A 24,999-nucleotide genomic window follows, 5' to 3' on the forward strand; every position below is an offset into this window, starting at 1 on the left:
ATGCTTGGAGCTGATTATGAAGATATTCATTAATAACACTTTTATTTGCTTTCCCGAACAAGAAAACTCCATGCTGCTTCTTTGGTTCTTTTGCAACTTCCACTGACATAGAAGCCACAACGACCTTACGGTAACTAATACCTTCTGCTAGATTATCTTCCTCAAAAAGATCAGGTCTGTTTGTCACCAAGATATCTAATATGTACCCATATCGAGTTGGTTTTCTAACCAAGTGTTCAAGGTTGTATGTTGAGAGCACTCATAGAATAGCTTCACACGAGTCTTTGCTTCTGCCCCCTGTGATAAACTTGTGACTTTCCCAGTCAATGGGCACCAGATTAAAGTCTCCACATATAAATAATGGATAATTTGGATATCTATTTCCTATGTACTCAAAACTTTGCCTGAAATGTTCTGCGACATTTGTTGCGGATGCTGGTGGTCTGTTAAAACATCCTAATGCAATGGTCAATCCTTGTCTGATTGACAGCTTTATCCAGACTATTACACAGTCCGACCCAGTATTGATCTCCACTACGTTTAAACAGCTTTTAACTGCAATTAGCATACCACCTCCCATAGCATCAGTCCTATCCTTCTTAAAAATTGTCCAATCCGAGTTCATAATTTCACTGCTATTTATGTCTTCTTTCAACCAACTTTATATACCTAATACAATATTGGCTTTACTACTGTTTATTTCATGAGTAACTTGGGAATTTTGCTACAGACACTTCAACAATTTACTAACATGAGATTTAGCATATTTAAATCCTTTGGAATGACCTGTTTAGGCGAACTAACAATTTTTACAGTTGGCACACCCACATCAGTGTCATGACTGGTAATTTTGCAGGCCGAAGGTTTGTTTCCCGTGGGGAGGAACCTGATCTAAAGGATTAGAGCACTGCTGCGGACCAGAGGGCCAGTCTGCCACACCCAGTGAGTTCCAGTTTGTCATCCAGTGAGGCACTGAGTCGGAGTCAGAGTTGGAGTCAGTCACAGTCACAGCCTCTAGCTCAAAATCAGGCAGCACGCAGCGACCAGAGTAGTGTACATAGCAGACTTGTACTTCACCAGCAGTGAGACTTATGTGGACTATTACAGAGAGCTTGTACAACAACGACCATCTTGGTTAAATATTTTTCTGCTCTTATGAATAGAGAATCCAGTTAATATATATGTGCAGATTGTGTTACAGAAAGAGGATAAGGGCCACCAAACATTCTCTCCTTCCATCTCATGGTACAGCTCTAGAGAGACAATGAGACAACATAAATGATGGTGACGAGTATAATTCAGAAGAAGATTCTGCTTGCTTCTCTTGTGTTTTAGCTTGCAGAGGCATTCATTGCTAATTTCTTGCATGTATTCCAAAAGTGGAGCTGCAGGACTAAAGAATTTTCTCTTTTCAAAGGCTTTTCTTGCTTTTTTGCTGTAACGTATTTGTGTAGACCACGGCTACCCCCCCCCCCCCCCCCCAGCTGCAAACGACCAACGTGATGGATCTAACACAAGTTTTTTAGTTTCAGAACAAAGAAATTACTACCTTGCTGACGACGATACAACAACTTCTGGTTGCACAAGCAGTGTTGGCCGCACAACAACAGCTGACCGACCAGCTAGAACAGCAAGTGATGTTGACCAGCTTACCAATGTTCCAGACATTTAATGACATAGAAGGGGAATGGCTTGAATACCTGACACAATTCCAAGCTCACTGTGCACTCCAAACGAACTCAGTTATGACAAAGTAATCACTGCATTAACTCAGTACTATGACCAGCAAGTCCAAGTAGCTGCAGCCAGATATCAGTTCCTTTGATTGCAGAAAAAGCCAGAACAGATGTATGGTCAGTGGTGTACAGAATTAATGGGCATGACTAGGAAGTGTAAATATAGGTGTAGTTGAGGCAACTTCTACAGTGACTTAATCATTAGGGATGCTATAACATTCAATGTCACAGACAGTAGAATACAGGAAAAGATCCTAAAGTACTCAGATCTATCACATCCACAAGTGCTGAAAATCTCAGAGCAATATGATTCGGGTGCCATAGGGGCCAGTGAGTTTGAACAGGCCCTGATTTGTTGGGTCAAGTGGCCCGTTGCTCGTGACCGCCCAAGCAGCCACAACAATGAGATTGTACACAGCAGCACGGACAGCCATGTAGACAGGCCTCTGAACTTAGTAACATCTTGCACTAGATGTTTTGCACCCCATAAAAAGACAGGTTTGCCCATCATGTAATGCAACGTATTACACTTGTAGAAAGAAAGGCAATGTCCAAGCAGTTTGTTTGCAATGGCAAAAAACTGCCAAAAAACTGCTCTCAGAAGAAAAAAAACAGGCTTGTGCACATGCAGTGAACATTGTGTTTTCCAAACTGACAAAAGGTTCTGACAAAAGTGAGATTAAGGTTCTGCCTCATTCTCACCTTAGTGCTGTGCAAAAATGTTCAAATTATTTGTCTGATTATGAATTGCTGGCTGCTGTGTGAACTTTCAGTTAGACACAGGTGCCTCAGTCACTTTGCTTAATCATGACACGTACAAACAGTTAAGCTCACCATGCCTTTCTGAATCTAACAAGCACCTCACTGCTTACATCAGACAGGAAATTCCAGTGCTTTGACAGTGTAGTTTGCCTGCAACTTACATCTCATACTAGGACAGTGTTGAAATCAAGGTACAGTGAGAACATTTTCAGATTAGATGCATTTCATTTGTTTGTGCATATCATTCCATACTGGCTTGTGATCCAAAAGACAACTGTTGCTAAGTTGCTTAAAGAATTTTTAAACTATTTTCAGAAGTAATGGGAAAAGCTAATAACCTCGTAGTGCATGTGACACTGAAAGGCAATGCAAGGCCTACGTTTTTTCATGGTCACCCCATTCCAATTGCTTTAAGAGACAAAGTAGCCAGTGAACTGAAAGAATTGCAAGATAATGGTGTAATTGCTAGTTGATGGACAGGTCCACTATTTTTGTTGCCTAAGCCTTCTGGTTGCATTCGTATTTGTGTTGACTTGAAGTCTGGTCAACCCACAGATGATAGTTGACACTTATTCATTACCCCGCCCTAAGGAATTCATGGATAGGCTTGGTGCAGGACGTTACTTTCCTATGACAGATACGCGTGATGCCTACTTGCAAATTCCATTGGATGAAGAATCACAGAAAGTGTTTTTTGTAAATAAATACACTCCTGGAAATGGAAAAAAGAACACATTGACACCGGTGTGTCAGACCCACCATACTTGCTCCGGACACTGCGAGAGGGCTGTACAAGCAATGATCACACGCACGGCACAGCGGAAACACCAGGAACCGCGGTGTTGGCCGTCGAATGGCGCTAGCTGCGCAGCATTTGTGCACCGCCGCCGTCAGTGTCAGCCAGTTTGCCGTGGCATACGGAGCTCCATCACAGTCTTTAACACTGGTAGCATGCCGCGAAAGCGTGGCTGTGAACCGTATGTGCAGTTGACGGACTTTGAGCGAGGGCGTATAGTGGGCATGCGGGAGGCCGGGTGGACGTACCGCCGAATTGCTCAACACGTGGGGCGTGAGGTCTCCACACTACATCGATGTTGTCGCCAGTGGTCGGCGGAAGGTGCACGTGCCCGTCGACCTGGGACCGAACCGCAGCGACGCACGGATGCACGCCAAGACCATAGGATCCTACGCAGTGCCGTAGGGGTCCGCACCACCACTTCCCAGCAAATTAGGGACACTGTTGCTCCCGGGGTATCGGCGAGGACCATTCGCAACCGTCTCCATGAAGCTGGGCTACGGTCCCGCACACCGTTAGGCCGTCTTCCGCTCACACCCCAACATCGTGCAGCCCGCCTCCAGTGGTGTCGCGACAGGCGTGAATGGAGGGACGAATGGAGACGTGTCGTCTTCAGCGATGAGAGTCGCTTCTGCCTTGGTGCCAATGATGGTCGTATGCGTGTTTGGCGCCGTGCAGGTGAGCGCCACAATCAGGACTGCATACGGCCGAGGCACACAGGGCCAACACCCGGCATCATGGTGTGGGGAGCGATCTCCTACACTGGCCGTACACCACTGGTGATCGTCGAGGGGACACTGAATAGTGCACGGTACATCCAAACCGTCATCGAACCCATCGTTCTACCATTCCTAGACCGGCAAGGGAACTTGCTGTTCCAACAGGACAATGCACGTCCGCATGTATCCCGCGCCACCCAACATGCTCTAGAAGGTGTAAGTCAACTACCCTGGCCAGCAAGATCTCCGGATCTGTCCCCCATTGAGCATGTTTGGGACTGCATGAAGCGTCGTCTCACGCGGTCTGCATGTCCAGCATGAACGCTGGTCCAACTGAGGCGCCAGGTAGAAATGGCATGGCAAGCCGTTCCACAGGACTACATCCAGCATCTCTATGATCGTCTCCATGGGAGAATAGCAGCCTGCATTGCTGCGAAAGGTGGATATACACTGTACTAGTGCCGACATTGTGCATGCTCTGTTGCCTGTGTCTATGTGCCTGTGGTTCTGTCAGTGTGGTCATGTGATGTATCTGACCCCAGGAATGTGTCAATAAAGTTTCCCCTTCCTGGGACAATGAATTCACGGTGTTCTTATTTCAATTTCCAGGAGTGTACTTAGGATTGCATTTGCCCTTTGGTAGTGCTTCCGCACCTGCTATTTTTCAACGTTACTTGGAACAGCTGACTGCAAGAGTGCTGTTTTGTTCAAACTACCTTGACAGTATTGCATCTCAGATCATACACTAGAGGAACACATTGCCAAATTACGTACTCTTTTTTGAGTGTTGCCAGAAGCAGGACTCCAGTGACATCTCAAAAAGTGTGACTTTTTCCAAACTGAACTACAGTACTTCGTTCATGTGATAAACAGTGCCCCATTACAATCTCATTTGTTTGTAATCCATGACCTGCCTATTCCTCACAATGTGTCTGAACTGCAGTCAGTACTAGGTGAGATGACGTACTACATTCGGTTCATACGGAATGCTGCTCAGATTGCAGCTCCACTGCATTGCTTGTGTCGCAAAGACTGTCAAGATGCATTTCAGAAATTCAAAAATGCTTTGCCTAGTAACAGATGTTTAGTGCATTTTGACCCTGTTAAGCCCATAGTTTTGCAAGCTGACGTTTCTTCCTATGGAATTGGCACAGTGCTTTCACACAGAATTGGTGCAAAAGACAGACCTATTGCATTTGCCTCAAAGTTGCTCACGCAAACTCAGTGCAGTTATTCTAAAATTGAAAAAGGAGTTCTTGCTATTCTGTATAGTGTGATAAAATTCCATCACCATTTGTATGGTCTTATGTTCTATATAGTGACAGATCACAAGCCTTTGCAATCCTTGTTTTATCCATCAAATCTGGTTCCTACATGCACTGCTCAAAAATTGCAACATTGGGCTTTGCTGTTTTTGCAGTACCAGTATGAAATTGTGCACACACCTGCAGCAAAGCATGGCAATGCAGACGACCTATCTCGCCTTCCGATTGGCCCAGACTCTGATTTTGATGCATCTGTCGCATCTTGGTGCCACATTGATGCACAGGACTGTAAATTGCTCGAATCTTTTCCCTTGCACTATAAAAAAATTGCACAGGCCACGGAAGGAGACCCAGATCTCAAGATTTTGTTGCATTATATTCACACGTCTTGGCCTTGTTCATTGAACAGTATCCAGAACTCAGTTGTGTGCTGATATTTTGCAAGACAGCATAAAATTTCAGTTCAACAAGGTGTGATTCTAGATCACAATGACAGTGGACAACTGCAGGTGCTTATTTCCATAGTACTGCAAAAGGATGTGTTGCGATTGCTCTAACAGGGATATTGGGGTTCCTTCGCACTAAACAGTTAGCTTGCCCGCACTGTACTTGGCAGGGCATGGACGTCCTCATTGAAAAGATGACGTCACAGTGTTGCGCATGCATGGAGAACCAATCCACTCCACTCCACCACAAACATTTACAGCTTGGCCTAAGACTCAATTGCCATGGCAACAAGTGCACATTAACTTTGCACAACAATTTTGGAACACTCGTTGGCTCAGAGTGTTAGATTCTTTTAACAAGTTTCCATTTGCGGTGGCTATGAACTCTACCACATCACATAGCGCCATTCAAGTGTTGTTCTCATATTTTGCATCAAAGGTTTACATAAATACTTGCATCAGACAACAAACTACAGGTCACTTCACGCAAGTTTGAATAGTTTTGTGAATGAAATGGCATTCGTCATCTAACAAGTGCTCTGTTTCACCCGCAGTCCAACAGAGAAGCAGAACGCTTTGTACGCACTTTCAAGCAAAAGATGGCCAAGCTTCGCACCACCCACACATGAGAACAGGCACTGCAATTCTTTCTCACCTCCTATTGCTCCCACCCAAGAGATGGACAATCACCAGTGCAACTTCTGCATGGCCACCACCATTGGACACTGATACACTTACTATACCCACCGCAGCATCCAGCACTGCCAATGGCCCACAAATATCGCTTTGCGCTGCGCGATCTTGGCAACTGTGGGTGCTGGGAAGGATGCGTGATCCAGGAACACGTTGGCTGTTCTATGTGTTTAACTGCAGGTCCCAATGGTTTGCAGAGCCACCACCAGACCAAATTCTGGCATGTCATTAGTCCCACAATTCTGCTGCTTTTCTTCCGCCAGACTCACAGCTTCATGGGACCATGTGGCCTTCGCAGCCACTAGTGGACGGATGGTGTGCCCTCACTCTCATCGTCCCCACCTGCTGACCCCATGGACCTGGACCCACCATTGCCATCGCCATCATTGCCCCAGCACACGTCCTCAGGCCTGGACGTGCCCCCTCGCAGCAGTTTTCCGGAGGATGTTCCTGTTGCCTCGCAAGCCAGATGGTGGGGTATGGTCGGGAGTATGCCGTCCTCCACAGCTATGCCTCCCAGCCCATCTCTTTGTCCAGTGTCCAGGCTCCCTCCCCATCGTCATTCGCTACTTCACTACATGATAAGGTGCGGCATTTCGGTGGGGGTGGGGATTGCAAGGAGAGTGACAGAGGCCAAAAGCAAACTCGCAGGCAATGCGCCGCCAAAGTCCTCTTGGTTGCCATTATTTAGATTACTGCTGCAGACCAGAGGACCTGTCTGTCGCACCCAGTGAGTTCCTGTCTGGTATCTGGTGAGGCAACAAGTCGGAGTCATGGTCACAGCCTCTAGTTCAAAATCAACCAGCACACAGAGACCAGAATAGTGTACATAGCGGATTTGTAGTTCACCAGCAGTGAGGCTAACGTGGACTATTGCAGAGAGCTTGTACCACAATGACTATCTTGAGTTACGTAATTTTTTATCCATGTGAATAAAGAACCCAGTTAGTATATGCATGCTATTTGTGCTATAGAAAGAGGATACCAGCCACCAAACATTGCCTCCTTGCTTCCCACGGTACAACTCTACAGAGACAACAAAACGACACAAAAACCTGAGTCACAATTTTTAACTTTACTGTTTCTCATTTTCAAAAATACTGAAGTGTATTTGATAGAGATGCATTAAAAGAATCACAGGAAGTGTCGGATTTCACAGAAATAGACTTTAATGCCCCTGTTATTGCAACCCTGCCTGTGGATAGTTCTACTAAGCAGGCATTGTCCTGCATAGTTCATGCTGACAGCAGCCACAAACAGCGGTGGTGCAAGTAGCACATGAGGTGTCAGCCTGTTTCTCTGCAAATTCATGCACTCTGAAGTCTTGTGTTATATGTTACTCTACATGTAACTGCAAACTTTGCTCCTTCCACCAAGCAGAATGCTGTCACTGCCATGAGTCAGGACACACACAGCAATTGTGCCAGCAAAAGATTCAGCCTGTTTCTCTGTAAATTCATGCACTCTGAAGTCTTGTGTTATATGTTATTCTACATGTAACTGCAAACTTTGCTCCTTCCACCAAGCAGAATGCCGTCACTGCCATGAGTCAGGACACACACAGCAATTGCGCCAGCAAAAGATTCACAAAGTAAACTCTGTTACATACAAATCTCAAAATGAAAAAATGGAAATCAATATGATCTCATATTCGGAATCCTCACTTGCTCCTCCTGGAAATACTCAAGAATTGATTGAGGCAAGTGTAACAACTGCAAAGCTATGCACCTAGTGCAAAATTGTTGCTCAATCAACTCCACTCCCCACAAAAAGAGAAACAGCAAAACACTGTCGCTCACAAATCTAATGAATACAGTCTTCCAAAAGGGCAATATCTCAACTGTGTCTTGTTCAGTTCCTTTTTTCTTGCCATAGCTGGAGAGAGAGCACACTTTAAGCTTTCAAAGTTATATTGTTTAATTTCTGGATCTTGCATTTTGATTAGTGTCAATATGTTTCAAAAGTTATTATTTTAGCACTTCAAGAAGATTGAAAACTGGAACATTTCGTGCATTAAGTCTCTCAATTTTTTTATTCGAGTATATAAATCACTTTCAAACACTAATTTAACGTCAAAAAAACACGTATAATATACAACACAACAAATTTGCAGCACAAAAAATACTAGGCAGTTCCATTTTTGGTTAAACAGTTCAACAATTCTGTCACAGACAGATTGTGGATGACTGTGTTGTCTTCCTGACGATGATGCTGATGCTGCTTATAAAGTCATGAAAGCATGTTGCTCAGGAACCCAGCAGGTGTCTTTAACAGTTGTCCAGTGGAAGGAACGATCAGAACCGTGTGGATGGATAAAGCTGATGAGGACATCTTGTTGCTAACGAGAAATTTCACATATTTCCAAACCATCAAAAATTGAAATACTTATATGCAACATACTGTCATGGTTATAAACTTGAAACTGAGATTGCTGGAATTTCTTCATCTGCTTCAAAGGAATTAACTGTGAATGTTGTAGCATTATCGGAAACTCTGAGCTGATTGCAATTAATTGGTTTAAACTGATGATATTCTCTTGTTCCAGATACTGTACATCCCATGGCAAACCTTCTTTCTTGATCAAGCCGAATTTTTTTCACTTTCTTCTTCTGGTTAAAAAAAAAAAAAACTTTATGCCTGGAATACTATCACCACAGGAATTGAACAAATCATATGGAGTCAATATTTGGTTATCTAAGTGACTGTGCAATGTAGCACAGGTTGCTAGTCTTTTTGCTGTTCGCAATGCCATCACAAGGTGATTTACCGTGGCTTGTTCCAAAAAAATTCCATTCAGCAGTGACGCCAAAATTCTTTTTGTGCAAACATAAATTGATGAAATTTTTGAAATTCTTCTATTGAGCAACTGAACCAGCACTAAAGTAATAAATGTTCTTAATGTTTTCAATCTTTGCCTTTAAATACACTATTAACTTTATTTGAAAGGCATGGGCAGCAATGGTATCATGATGCAGACAGTAGTTTCTTTTTTCCCATCAAATCTTTGTAGTCATCCTTGGATGGATGTTACTGAAGTCAACATTAATTTGACATTTCGACAAATTGCACGTACATGTATTGAATGTGTTCCAGAAGTGCCAACTTTAGTACACCATTTCAGTCTGAGCACACAAAATTTTGAGCTCAGTTCATTTCCATATTGCTTACAATAAGCAATGAACATTTATTTCACGTTACAAAGGAGCAGGCGTTTCTGTTTGTTGAGTTGAATTGAATTTTATTTGATCCTGTAAGATTACATTGTGTACAGTAAATGTACGTGTAATATAGGACATGTCAAAGGATTAACATTCTTTATCACTTATTTTTCTACACCTTTAGCTTACATTTTTACATCACTGATAATGAATAACAATATATACAAATTTATTGGCATAAGTATTCTGCAATACTGTAAAACTCTTTTTCAATGAGATAGTCTTTAAGTTTCTTTGGAAAGTCATCGTGAAGTACTCTATCTTGCAGGTTTTTGGGCAGACTTCTTATTAGTGTGATACCAGAGTACTGGGGTCCTTTTTCTAGCATTGCCAGTCGGTGGGGTATGCTCCGTACTTCATTCTTCCTTCTTGTATTGTGGGTGTATACACTAGCATTTGTAATCCAGTCCTCACTACCTTTTGTGATGTAGATTATTGTTTTGTATATATATATACAACAATGAAAAAGTTAAGATAACTAAATTCTTGAAACAGTTTCTGCACGTTTCAGAGGTCTTTCTTCTTAAAATGGCCCTAATTGCTTTTTTTTTTGTAATGTTAACATTCGTTTTGTCTCTTGTTTGTTTGAATTTCCCCACACAGTCACTCCATACTGTAAGTATGGTTCGAAAAGTCCATGATACACTGTACACAGAAGGTTCTTGTCTGAATACTGTGATAGCTGCATCATTAAGAATATGACAGAGCTCAGTTTCTTACAGACATTATTAATATGTTTTTTTCCATTTCAGTTCATTATCCACAAGAATACTTAAGAATCTAGCAGATTCTACTTCTTCCAGCCTTGTTCCATCAACCTCATTTTAAGTCCATGTCTACAGCCTTTTCCTTGTTTTTAAACACTGCATACATAGTCTTTTTTAGATTTATAACCAGTTCATTTTCCAATAGCCATTGAGCTGTGACATTTGCAGATACGTATGCTCTTCTCTCAAGCTGTTCCATATTTTGGTCACTATTTAGTATTGTCATGTCATCAGCATACAATATTTTCTTTTCTTCCTCCTCAACACCTATATCATTAACAAACACATTAAATAACAATGGCCCCATTAACGAACCCTGCGGCACTCCATATTTGATGGGTTTGGTTTCTGATTGGTACGAGTTTCCTAATGATACATACTGCTTGCGGTTGCACAAGTATGATTTTATCCATTCACCTGGTTGCCCCCGAATGCCATAGCTGCTTAATTTTGTATCAGCATTTCATGGTCAATGGTGTCAAATGCCTTTGAAAGATCCAGAAACATTGCAGAGACAACCTTTTTCTCATCTAAGGACTGTAAAATATATTCTGTTAGACTGGCAATTGCTGATTCTGTAGATTTACCCCTTCTGAAACCAAATTGTGATTCTTTCTCCCATTTATTCTTACTGCAACACAATTCTTTCTGCCCGGGCATAAATGAGAAAAATCATCATCTTAAAAAAAGAGTGAGGGCATTTTGTTTTACTTCAACATTGAGCTTTTTCCTTTTTCGGTTTGCAGGTGTTGCCAAAATTCCACCTTCCATCTTCAGTTTCGTAGCCTTCTTCATCATTATAGTTGAAAGAGCAATTTTCAATAGTAAAGCTATTTGGGGCTAGGGTCAAAATTTGAACTTTACTACAACTACTTGAAGTCTGAAGCTTAATATTAAGTTCTTCAATTAAGATGTCCATATTGTCACATAGAATACGGTGTAATTAGATGAAGGACTAACACTAACTTCACTTAACGAAAGTTTATTCAGCATTTGCACATACAAGAGTGCAGAGCGAACTGCCTCTGGCCAGAACACATACATTATATATACAGCTACAGAACATTCCAGTACAATGATGCTTGACATTTGTGGACACTTCTAGAATTTACTTGAACCGAATATAGAAATTAAAATTGTACAGTCCAGGTGAGTTTTGAAATCACGACCCTCCAAGCAACAGTTTAGTATCATAACCACTAAACCACTGTGTAGTATTTTAATGAAAACAAACTAAAATTAAACATAAATAAATCTGTCTATATTGAATTTGATCTTGGGAGGCAAGAAACTCATGAAAACCAAATTTTAATGGGTGTTGAATACATTAAAAAAGACTAAGTTTCTTGGCCTGACACTTGATGCAGAGTTAAACTGGTCTGATAATGTAAACGATATTTGTAAAAAGCTATCTACTACCATATATGCCCTAAGAAAACTGACACTTTCTTGTAAGATTACGACTCTGAGACAAATATATTTTACACTATTTGAATTTCATCTAAGCTATAGGATAGAGGTATGGGGATCCAACAGTAAAAGTATTATGAAAAGTGTACTTATCCTACAAAAGAAGGCACTTAGAATTATGAGAAAGAAACGTGCCAGAGAGTCCTGCAGAAATTTGTTTAAATAATTTAAAATACTAACTGTTCATAACCTGTAAGAACTTAAGATAATCATTATGGCAGCAAACAGTAAAAAAACACTTAATAAAGAAATACACTCTCACAACACTAGAAGTAGGGAGAGACCCCACAACATCTCTCATGGAACAACACTTTATGAGAAAAGCCCTCACTATGCAGGCATAAAACTACTGAGTTGATTTCATCCTATCTCCAAATTGCCCATTAGAGAAAAAAAAAAAAAAAGAAAAAAGAAAATTAAAATTATGGCGCCTAAACAATCCTGTGTATTCAATGGATGAGTTTCTAGATTTAGTACACTGGTATGATGGAAGACCATCTATCTAAAAATAAATGCATCTCAGATCTTAGACTGTGTCACACACAGTAAATATTTGAATATCCAATCTGATGACTGTGTCACAAACTGTAAATTCCTTAATCTATGTATTGTATTGCAATAGCAAATTGTTTTTATGTATAATCAATATATGTAACATTGTTCCCTCAATGAAATTTAGAAAAAAGTTGTCTAGGCCTAGATAATAATGCCAAGCAATAATATGTAACTCTAGTAAGGAAGGCTCTGACGTATCCAGAAGACTGGAAAAAAAAATTGTAATCAGTTGATGTTGGATCAAAATATATAAATAAATAAATGGGAACCACTTTGGTGTCAATGTTTATAATGCATTGCCCACTTACACAAAGAGGTTGGTGCCGGAAACAGCTTTCAGTGCAGAATTAAAAACACTTCTTGTGGAGAGGTGTTTCAATGATGTAAAAGAATAGGTTAGTTCACAGGATTACTAGGTCCTCATTTATTGTTGAGTCTTTTTGATTCTGTTAAATGATGTACCATAATTGCTGTGTTAAGAGAGGTATTCCGCTTTATGCAATAAACATTTGTAATTTTATTTCCACCCAAAAATATCTTGGCACTTCTTGTGTTGCCATCAGTGGGTTGGTTTGCTTATTTTCCTTCTGCAAAATCTTTACATGTTAACCTTCAAAGAAGCTTTTGGTATAAAATATTTACATTTGTAAAATGAGTGATTATTGTCAAATATTTTACATTGGTTTTCATAGAGCACTGTACAGTACAGTACCTTTTTACAGCTATAAATATTTTATACCAAATGTTTATGTAAAGGTAAACATGTTACAATTATGTAGATGGAAAATAAACAAACCCACTAAACATAGTGCGAAAGTGCTGCAACATGTCAAGGTGAGAAAATTACACAGCTGTCTTGCATAAGGCAAAATTCCTCTCCAGTTTCCTAAGGAAGCACAGAAATTAGAAGAACCGCAATATTCATAAAATGATTACGCTGCATTTCTCTTTGCAAGAAATGTTTCTGTTGTTGTTTTCTATTTCCTCTGTATCAGATGCAGTGTAATACACTGAGAAGGGATCTGGTGCTAGCATACGTGTGATAGATATGGTGTAAGCACGTTTTTGTGTGGTATACTTTTCAGCAGTGCTACATAATGTAGTAGTTTTTACTTTCTCTGGGGCGTTTTATATCTGAGTTTCATGATAGACCTACTCATTGCACATGTCATTTTCAGCAGCATTATTAAATGTGTTTTTGTGCTTTCCCTTTTCACTTGTGTTTTTATTTTCAAAATCTCTCGTTCACTGATTTACTTTTTGTGCATGTTGTACTTACAATGTAGACACTGAACTTGTGATTTCCCTTCCAATTGCATACCACACTATACTTGTTAAATGTTTTATATATAGGCCTAATTTCTGACGGATAAATAAAATAAAAATATCTGCTCACATAACCAAGAACATGGTTTTAGAGGAATATGGGTTATCTTCACTAGGTAAATCGGTACTACAACTCCAAAAAGGGCACTTAACTTTCACTGCTTCATAAAAATTCAACTCATATTAAAAACTTTTTCCACATTCACAGAAACATTCTCTGAAACTTGCAGGCTAGCTCTCAGGAATGGACGAAATCAACAGGCATGTCCACTCACCACTCCGAAACTAATTAAATTGGTATAATACTAACCGAATCCTGTTACTTCATTTCACAAGTCTGCTACGTTCCAATTATACGTTTTCACTTTTCGTTGGTTTTCAGTGTTAATTATTTCTTAAGTGTTGCCAGGTCTTGAAGAAATACTATACATACTAATAGTTATAACAGGCAGTTATTGTACTAGAGTGGGTATAGAATATTCTAGCATCAAAGGAATGCTGTGGCTGAAAAGTATGAAAAAGTAACCTACGTCCACTTTATATGACCAACCTGCACTGACGCACATGTCATTATTTTCACTGACAGGGGAATATCTTCCTCGTCCATAAAAATACAACGCCTGTCACCATCGCTGGATAAACAAAGTCGGCAAATACCAATTAGGTCTTTCAATTTTATTGGTTTTCTTCGACTGTACGTCTTCATGGATATTTTACACGACAACTACGCACAATACATATAAATAGATGGCATACAGAGTACTGTGTTCAGAAATCTCACAGTTTTTTCAACACGAAGTATATAACAACTCCGAATAGATGAAGTTCCACCAAAACACTGCTGCATTTCGTACTCGCAACTCATTTCGTAGCTCACGCAACTGTTTATCGTTTATATTACACACACGTAAAAATGTTTTCAAATAGTTCACACCTTATGTCACGTCAGAGGGGTGTAATACTAATTACAGTTTATTTACACTACGGCTCTCATTAAAAATGGAAACTATCCGACTACAAATGCGTAAGTTTGTCGTTGAGTACGGCGACGGCTGTCAGCATAATCTCTGACGGCCATGTGTGGAGAAGTTTTCATGTAATGATGAGAAGCATGTACGTGAACGTCATAGATTCTGGACTGATCGTTTCCTGAGAATGGATAGGGTACGCAGATAAATTTGACAAATGAAAAGTTGTACAGCTTGTATACACAAAAGGAAAGTTCTGGCACAGAAGATATTTTAGCACTGATATCGTTACAGAGTTGTCACAATTCTTGTAAAATGTTAGTGAAGAGTAGAGAAATCTCCCGTGTAAACATGAGACTAACTAATTTATTACAGTAACTAGAAATTTTGACAGAAATATGGAGGAACATGCATTGGTAATTATTACATTGAGTAGCACAGTAACAATTTTAAGAAAGTAATGACATATGAATCAATATTTGTATAGCATAAATTACACATATACGAACATATAAACAAACATGCAAAGCTGACGTTCGTGCATACCTGATCAAGTGAGTGGGACAAGTGCAAATTTATGTTGATGTAACTGTTTAAATTTGGAGAACAGTAGTTGGAATTTTATGTGATAGCTTATTAATTTAATTTTTGCAGAATTTCACGCTTTCAAGAAGTAACAGTTGCCCTGACAAATTAGTGGGAGATATGTTTTGCTGGGGGAATACAACACACGGTGAACTGGGATTAGGAGGACTAGAGGAAGAGCAGATCTTGATACCAAGAGAACTGCGATTTTCGAAAGCTACTTGTGTAAAACAAGGTTAGTCTTGAACATATTGAATAAAAAATAAGTTGCTCTTGACAGCTGCAATAAAATTTATATTACTGATTTCAGTTGCTTGCGGTTACAATCACACCTTACTGTTAACATCAGATGGACAACTATATTCATGTGGAAACAATGACCATGGGCAACTTGGCCACAACAAGCCTTGCAAAAGACTTGGTGAGTTTTGAAACCAACAGCTAATATTTTTGTTGTCTTGGTATGAAGTCAAATCTTCAACAGATCTTGATAAGATTGACTGTAAATATTGACAACTTGCTTTGGATATCAAAAAATGTAAAATTGTACACTTCACAAAGTAAAGCTGCAGTAGCCTCTGAGTACAGTATAACTGAGTGAAAATTGGAATCAGTCAACTTGAACAAATATTCTAGGCCAAAACAGTTTGTGATGATACAAAATGGGGTGATCATGTAAGCTTAATCGTAGGTGAAACATGAGATAGACAGCTCCCAGTCGTGCTAATTCTATCTGTGCAAATAATTTTGAATTCTCAAATAGCCAACCATATTTCAATTTTGCATAGCAGTCGGGTAATCACCTTGTTGCCAAAAAAGATCAGAATCTCTGTTCATGTAGGTGGTAACACCATGAAAGAATCCTTTTACAAACACTCATCTACTAAGATCGCGTTAGGTATAATGCACTGAATTTAAAATTTAAAAAATGGTTTTATATGTATGAGGTAATAAACATATATGAGCTGTTGGTTTGAAAAACTTATACATTTTTGAATAAATATATTGGGAAGCAGTAGTTAGTATCCCTAGTTCCCTAAACAGGCTTCTGCAGGATGTTCTTGAGTTCACACTACATAACTCGTATTGCACATTTTTGTGTCTGGACAGCTTTAGCTTGGCTTGATGAATTACCCAAAAAAATAATCCCATATGACATTATGGAATGAAAGCAAGCATAGTACGCCAGCTTTTTCATTTTTATATCCCCTATGTCTGACACAATTTGCGTTGCAAATGGAGATTTGTTAAGACACTTCAGCAGTTCTGTTGTGTGCTCCTCTCAGTTGAATTTATTATCAAGCTGTAATCCCAAGAATTTAACACTGTCCACTTCTTCTATCTGCTTGTCATCATATGTTAGGCATGTACTCGTGGGAGACCCCTTACAAGTTCTGAACTGCATGTAGTGTGTTTTTTTCAAAGTTTAGTGACAAAGAATTGGCTAGGAACCAGTAATTAACGTCCACAAACATTTTATTAGCTGATCTTTCTAAGACTACACTTGATTTGCTGTTTATTGCAATGTTTGTATCGTCGGCAAGCAAAACAGATGTGGCATCTGGTAATGTTACTAATGAAAAGTCATTGATACACACAAGATCGAACTTTGTGGGACCCCACATGTAATGAGTTCCCAGTTGGATGATGCCTGATAGCTCAATATGTGTCTCTTCCTAATAATGCCCTTTGTTTCCTGCCAGAGATAAAAGGTTTGAACCATTTTGCAGCATTTCCTGTCACACCATAATATTCTAATTTACTTAAAAGGATATTGTGATTTACACAGTCAAATGCCTTTGACAGATCACAAAATATACCAGTTGCCTGCAATTTTTTGTCTAATGAATTAAAATACATTTTCACTTTAAGTGTAGATAACCTTCTTAGTATCAGAACCCTTTCGAAATCCGAACTGCGACTTTGACAGTATGTGATAAGATGGCTATAAAGTCAATTGTACATTACCTTTTCTAAAAATTTTGAGAATGCTAGCAAAAGTGAAATTGGATGGAAATTTGATGCTATATCTCCCTTCTTAAACAATGGCTTAACTTCAGTATATTTCAACCATTGAGGAAATAGTCCACTGGTAAACGTTTTCTGTAGCTGTAGCTGATTCTGTGGCAGCATCTATATATGTTATTTTGACAGTGAAACTCGGTGAATATTCAGAAAATATTATGATTTTTTGGCAAAAGTAGTTCATAAATGATAATTATTCAGTGATATTAGTGTTCGAAATAATGCAGTGTAGTATTAAGCAATAGCCTGATGCTTAGATGTTACGAAAAATGAAATATGTAGAGAACAGTTAGTAAAAAATTATTCATTGAGGAGGGATGTCATAGGATTTTTAAGAACAGGTGGTTTGAATTAAATAATTTCATTATTTAGAATAAGTTGACATTTGGTAATGTGTGCTGTTGCAGAAATTGCTTAGCTTCATAAAAAGGTACTTTGGCTTTAGGAAAGTGTCTGATTCCACCTGTCTGCTTTGACCCATGATGTCATCAATATGGCAGAAATGCCTACCTCCATGTGTACGCAAAATGGCGATGATGTCGTCTCCACATACATGTGCCAACAAACGTGAATAATAATAAAAATGACACAGGAATTTCTCACTCCAGCAATAAAACAAAACTAACAGGACAACTGCAGGAAATAGATTGTTTACAGTGGGGACACACTGAATAGGTAACAGTACAAAACATTGTATCATTCCAAAACAAATATTATTAAAAAAAATCTCAACTTACAACACACTGCTGCAGCCACAAAATCAGCAAGACTCATACATTTCACTCAGCCTATATCACTCAAACGAAGCCCATGATACAACCCATATTTCCATTTCTGAGGAACGTAATTGGCTATTTCCTTTGACCAATATATTGCAGACGAACCTCTTGATGCCAAAAAACCGACACTTACAAACTTGAAAAGTGGAATTGGATATTTCTCATGACCATTATAGCTCAAATGTAGCTCTCCATATCTGCTACAGGCAAAACCTATTACTACAAACTCACACATCTACATAACTCACAAAACCCTAACAACACTAAAACCCAAAAGTCCCCATCTTCACTAGGTCAATTAAAACACAACTAAAATACTGTAAATATAAAACAGACAAAACATCACAATTACTATAGAATAAAACCAAAACAAAAATTATAAGGGGCCATCAAATGAAACTGGGTCACTAAAGTAAAGTAACGGTAACGATTTTATTAACTCAAAAATATAGTTATACACAGTACACATACTCAAAAATAGTCACCAAAACTGTTGGCACATTTATCCCATTGCGACATTAGCCAGTCGATTCCATCCTTGAAGAAGCTAGCAGGCTGTTGTTGGATCCAGGTCTGAACCCAGTCGCACACTTCGTCGTCCGTTGTGAATCAATGTCTGTTTTTCAGCAGTCAAAACACATGAAAATAACACAGTGAAATGTTGGGACTGTATGGTGGATGTTCCAGCATTTCCCGTTGAAACTGCTGCAATGTCGTCTTCACCGCATTGTCCGTGTGTGGGTGGGCATTATCATGCAGGAGGATAACGGCGTTGGACAACATGCGTAGGCATTTCGCCTTGATAGCTCGTCTAAGGTTCTGTAAAGTGGCTTGATAACTTGGGTGTTGATGGTTTTTTCATTCCAGGAACTCGACAAGCAGTTTCCCCTTTTGGTGAAAAAACGAGGACATCATGTCCATATCAGAACTGTTGTGCACTGCCTTTAATTTCTTTGGAGGTGGTGAAGTTGCATGTTTCCATTGCTTGCTCTGAGGCTTGCTTTCCATTTCAAAATGGTGAAACCATGTTTCATCACCTCTGACAATATGCGACAGAAAGCTGTATTCCTCCTCATGATAACTTTGCTACACTGGCGCTATGCAGCATCAAATGGTGCGCACGTGTCAGTCTCTCTACCGATAGATGGTACCACCATACCTGCAGTTACGTGGTGCCACCTTAGGTGTAAGCTAAAGGTAGACACACCTACCAGGTTTCATTTGAATGAACTTCATACTTACCAACAAAAGCCTCCAAACTAATCAGACCAAACAGAAACACAAAACACAGAAACAAATAAAAAATAACGACAATAACTCACTGAAAACACTTTCAAATCCACATTACAGGACTGACTACTCACAGTCAAATAAACCCAAGTTACCACAGTGATAAACAAGACTAAAATGAACCCAAATACCATCCATTAAACTCAGCACTTCAACATTCACCACTAGATGGTTCCATCAAATGCAACGCAGCATCCACAAACATGAACCAACTCAAAAATATTGCGCCACAGTGACGTCAATCATCACAGCACCATTACCTCACGGGTCATAGCAGATGGATGGAATTGGATGATTCCAATGACCCGCTTCTCCTCCCCCCCCCTCCCCCTCCATACCCCCCCCTCTCTCTCTCTCTCTCTCTCTCTCTCTCTCTCTCTCTCTCTCTCTCTCTCTCACACACACACACACACACACACACACACACACACACACACACACACACTGCTTCATTTGCAAATGGAAGATAGCTAATAATAATAAGAAGAAGTTATTACCATAATCATTGTGTACTGATGGTCATTTCTTTCCCTACTTTACTTCCATACTAGTGCTTCACAGCACTAAACAGAGGATGAGAATTACATTTTGATAAGTAAATATAATTTAAGATCCTTTATTGTTTTACACTGTTTTACCTTTGTATAATGTGGTAGCTTTCTATTATTGCAGAATGTACTTGTGTTTCTTATACAATTAAAATTGTTCTAATATTTTTTGTGATCATAGACTGGAAGTAAAGAAACAAATTCTGTACTCCCTTGATTGGTGTTTTTATTCGCGACTGCGGCACAGATTATAATTCCGCAATACTTTTGCCACACCATGCTTAAGTTTGTAATGCTCTGAAAATAAGTGTACATTTATGTAAAATGTGAATAAAGCTGTAAGTTGTGTAACATTTTCCACCAAGGTCTTAAAGTATGGAAGTGGTGTTGCCTTATAATGTTCATTGTGTTACTGCAAGTCTTGTAAACCCAAAGAAATTATATACAATATGTTTTGTTTAAGTTTGTAAAAAGATGTCTGGCTTTAAAACAACAAAGTGAATGTCTTCTTTCTTCACAGAACAAGTGGATGGTCTTGAAGCCTACATTATAACCCAAGCCTCTTGTGGCATCAGTCACTCGTTAGCTGTCAATGAATGGGGTCAAGTTTTTGCATGGGGTTCGGATTCACATGGACAGTTGGGTAAGTATGAAAATATTTTTTGATATGTTTACAGTTTATGGCATGTGTAAGAACTACCATTCTGGATTAAAAAGATTTGCCACTAGCATGGGCTGACAGTTATAGTATTTTGGGGCGCTCTCTTGTATTGGATGTTTGTGTGCGAAGTTGTGTGTTAGGTATCTCAGTGAGTTATTAGATGCTATTAACTGAATCTATGAGGTTATCATTTGACAAGTACTGGTACGCTAGTGAATTGCTTTGACTTTAGATATTGTGGGAAATGAATTCGTGTTTGTCTTTGGTATTATTAGTGCCATGTGTTTCTTGGGGTCCCAAATTTGATAGTGTGTCTGTGTGTCCTTGGAGTCATTCACAGTGGTGTTCTTCAATAAAATCATCATTACAAGCTGTGTCTGTTCAAATCAAACACTATAGCTTTTGATAGCTGCCTCCACTGTCAGGAGTTAAAATCATTGACTGCCGGGGGTGGCATGTCATTCGGCTTATGTGATGCAATAGCACCATCTGGATCATTAACAGCAGGGTGCTTCCTATACTACAGTGAATGTTATGAGATGACGGGTGGCATAGACATGGGATTCTCAATGTCCCGCCTTTGGGATCTTCTTAATGGAGAACTGCAAGGTTGCAGCCATCTTTCTTCTGGTGGTACATTGACAACACCTTCCTGACATGGCCTCATGGTGGAAATGTACTGTAGCAGTTTGTCAACCATATGAACAGTTGAGGGCTGCTATTCAGGTACCTGTCCACAGCTCGTGGTCTAGTGGCTAACATTGCTACCTCTGAATCACAGGGTCTTGGGTTTAAATTCCCAGCCGGGTTGGGGATTTTGCATCCCATCCAGATATCGATAGCTGTAGGAAATCCAGAAGCATCAATATAAGATTGAAAGAACTTCCTTCCACAGGTGAGAGTATTAAAATGGTTGACTACCAAAGCATTCACAAGGAAGTACCAGAGTTTGAAGCCTTTTGAAAAACTGTGAAGCTCACATAATACAAGGGAAAGGAAGCTGGCTGAAACCTGAAATTGATAGCAGTGAATCTTTTTTTGGGAAAATTTAAGTGTATATCAAAAGGGTAGACAAAAGGGAAATTGAGGTGGTGTATTTGTTGCAGTAGACAGGAAAATCAAATCCACTGAGATAGAAATTGAAGCTGCTTTTGAGATTGTTTGGGCAAGACTCGGTATTAGGGGTGGGCATAAAATGATAAATGGATGCTTTTACCGCCTACCAGATTCTTCTCCTGATGGAGCTGAAAACTTAAGAGAATACCTCAGTTCACTTGTACGTTAGTTCTGCAATCATACTGTAATCATCAGTGGAGACTTTAATCATCCAACAGTTAATTGGGAAAATGACAGTTTTGTTAATGATGGGCATGATAAGACTTCCTCTGAAACATTACCAAATGCCTCCTCTGAAAACTACTTAAGACAGATAGTTAGGAACCCCTTAGGAACCCCACTCATGATAGAAATGTATTACATCTAGTGGCAACAGACAGACATGACCTCTTTCAGGATGTCCACATTGTAACTGGTATCAGTGTCCATGATGCAGTTGTGGCATCAGTGATTATCAGAGTACAAAGGACAACTAAAACAAGCAGAAAGATATATGTGCTGTTTCTAAGAAGTTTGGTGAATGGTGTCATATCGGAATGGAAACTTGGCGCATGTGTGCGTGCATGCACATAGGTCTTCAGAAACTTGAGAAGAATCGATACACGGCATGCAGTGCATGCGACTGGCCGTGTAAGCAGACTGCGATCAGTTGAACATAGTCAGTGTGAGAGGAAGTGTCACAGCACAATGGAACAATGTGTAAACATCAATTTCTGCTACAGATTGTGGAAGACTGCAACGGAGACACATTGAATGTTTGTGCAGGTGTACGGGAGGGAAACTGTGAGCAGAAGGTGTGTTTACAAATGGTTTAAATGCTTCCATGAATGGAAGGAAACAACAGAACCATGTTCAGGTCAGCCATCGACAAGTAGAAACCCCCAGAAAAGGTAAAGAAAGTGTGACAGATGCTGGCACAAGATCGGTGATGGACTCTCAGATCGCAGAGGAATTGGGCATTAGCAAGGACATGGCGCGCACCATCGTCCACGATGATTTGGGTAAGGGGAAAATCTGCTCCCCAGTTTGTCTGCATAAGCTCACAGACAAAAAAAAGGAAAACGGATGGAAACTTCTGGTGATTTCATTTCTGTGTGTGACCATGATCCATTGCTTCTGAACACCACTGTCACGGGAGTAGAGACTTGGTGCCACCAGTTTGATCCGGAATCAAAACGTCAGTTGATGTCACAGTGTTCACTGCTTCGCCATGACCAATAAAAAAGGCCGTCTGCAAAAATCCAAGGTGAAAACATTGCTGATCGGCTTCTTCAAAAACAACGGTACTGTCCACTAGGAATTTGTTCGTGGAGGTCAAACCATTAATGCTGCATTTTACCAGTCCGTTTTGAACCGATTGCTAAAGCGTATCAGGCGGGTTTAGCCAGAGATGCACAGCAATGGTAAATGGATGCTGCTCCACGACAATGCCCCTGCGCACTGCATAATCCATGTGCGCCAATTTGTGGCTCAGAAGATGGTAACTGTTTGTGAGCACCCTCCATATGCCCCTGATCTGGCTCCTGCGGACTTCTTCCTGTCTCTCTGCTGAAGGTGGTCATTGTCCACTTGTGAATGCCATCAAAGATCGTGTGACAGCTGTTCTGCAATCGATTCCACAGGAAGCCATTGCTGATAGTTTCCAGAGGCTATAAGAATATTGTCAGAAGTGTGTTGCAGTGGGTTGCCACTATTTTGAAAGGCAATAAAGAACATTTGTTTGTATTGTTTGTTTTTTTATTGTTGTCTGATAGCATTCACCTTACTTTGTAGACACACCAGATATATGTACAGTAAACTAGATTAAAAAATCATTAGTGTCATATCTCAGTGAGGAACTTTTAACTATCAGCACACGTCAGGGGCAAGGATAGGAACTGTGGCTCAAGTTTAAAAGAAAAATTGACTATACACTGGAAAGATGTGTACCAAGTAGGACAGTTCATAATGGAAGGAACCTCAACTGTATACAGTCATTGTGAACAAACTTCTAAAGAAGCAGAGATCATTGCATAATAGGTGTGAAACAAAGTGTAGGGCTATAGATCAAGAGATGTTGGATGAAACTGTAAAGATAGCAATGTGTGATGCCTTCAGTGAATACCATAACAGAATACTGTCAAATGATCTTTCACAAAATCCAAAGAAATTCTGGTTTTATGTAGAGGCTTTAGTGGCATCAAAGTCAGTGTCCAATCATTAGCGAACGAGACAGGAACTGAAATTGAGGATAACAAAGCAAAAGCTGAAATGGTTTACTCTGTTTTCAAATGTTGCTTTACAAAGGAAAACCAAGGAGAATTAACCCAATTCAATCCCCATACCACTGAAAAGATGAGAGAAATAAGTATCAGTGTCACAGTGGTGTTGAGAAATGGCTGAAATTGTTAAAATTGAACAGAGCTCCAGAGCCAGACGGAATCCCTATCAGATTCTGTGCTGAATTTGCAGCTGAGATAGCCACTCTTTTAACTATAACCTAGTGTAGATCCCTTGAACAGAAAACCATGCCCTGTTATTGGAAAAAAAGCACAAGTCACACCCATCTACAAGAAGGATGGTAAAAGTGATCTACAAAACTACCATCCAGTATCCTTGACATTGTTTTGTTATATAATCTTAGAACATATTCTGAGCTCAAACATAATGAGGTATCTTGAACAGAAAGACCTCCTCCATGCCAACCAGCAGGGATTCCGGAAACATTGATCACATGAAACTCAACTCATACTTTTCTCACATGCTATACTGAAACCTTTTTGTCAAGGCAGTAAGGTAGATGGAGTATTTTGTGACTTGACTCAGTACCACACCTATGCTTATTGTCAAAAGTCCGATCACACGGGGTGTTCATGTTGTATATTAATGTCCTTTCAGACATTATTAACAATAACCTCAGACTTCTTGCAGATGATGCAGTTTCCTTTAATGAAGTAATGTCAGAAAGCAGAGGCATAAATATTCAGTCAGATCTTGATAAGATTTCAAAGTGTGCAAAGATTGGCAACTTGCTTTAAATGTTCAGAAAAATGTAAAATTTTGCACATCACAAAACCAGAAGAATGCAGTATCCTATAACTATAATATAAATGATTAGCTGTTGAAATCTGTCAACTCGCACAAATTTCTGGATTTAGCACTTTGTAAGGATATTAAATAAGGGAAGTGCTATCGGTCTACAAAGAAGATAGCTTAGAAATCACTCTTGTGACCGGTTTTAGACTATTGCTCATGTGTGTGGAACCCATATGAAATAGAGCTAACAGGGGCTATT

General features: G+C 39.7%; 2 protein-coding genes across 7 annotated transcripts in view; one reads left to right on the forward strand and one right to left on the reverse strand.

The window, feature by feature from the left end:
• LOC126091013 (oocyte zinc finger protein XlCOF7.1-like) overlaps positions 1 to 14,576 on the reverse strand; it is a 67,375-nt gene extending 52,799 nt beyond the window's left edge. The window contains exon 1 of one of the 3 annotated variants that reach the window (XM_049907029.1): positions 14,304 to 14,576. In XM_049907029.1, the coding sequence (XP_049762986.1) occupies positions 14,304 to 14,459 (156 nt within the window). In that variant the 5' untranslated portion in view covers positions 14,460 to 14,576. Of the gene's footprint in view, positions 1 to 14,283 lie in introns of all 3 variants that reach the window. The other 2 variants (XM_049907030.1, XM_049907031.1) reach the window with 2 other exon arrangements.
• A 194-nt stretch (positions 14,577 to 14,770) lies between these two features.
• The window catches only part of LOC126090967 (probable E3 ubiquitin-protein ligase HERC4), a 230,695-nt gene continuing 220,466 nt past the window's right edge, over positions 14,771 to 24,999 (forward strand). The window contains exons 1-4 of one of the 4 annotated variants that reach the window (XM_049907026.1): positions 14,771 to 14,917; positions 15,376 to 15,541; positions 15,617 to 15,727; positions 20,469 to 20,591. In XM_049907026.1, the coding sequence (XP_049762983.1) occupies positions 14,909 to 14,917; positions 15,376 to 15,541; positions 15,617 to 15,727; positions 20,469 to 20,591 (409 nt within the window). In that variant the 5' untranslated portion in view covers positions 14,771 to 14,908. Of the gene's footprint in view, positions 15,276 to 15,353; positions 15,542 to 15,616; positions 15,728 to 20,468; positions 20,592 to 24,999 lie in introns of all 4 variants that reach the window. The other 3 variants (XM_049907028.1, XM_049907027.1, XM_049907025.1) reach the window with 3 other exon arrangements.

The sequence above is a fragment of the Schistocerca cancellata genome, chromosome 1 (assembly GCF_023864275.1).
Source record: "Schistocerca cancellata isolate TAMUIC-IGC-003103 chromosome 1, iqSchCanc2.1, whole genome shotgun sequence".
Classification (NCBI taxonomy): domain Eukaryota; kingdom Metazoa; phylum Arthropoda; class Insecta; order Orthoptera; family Acrididae; genus Schistocerca; species Schistocerca cancellata.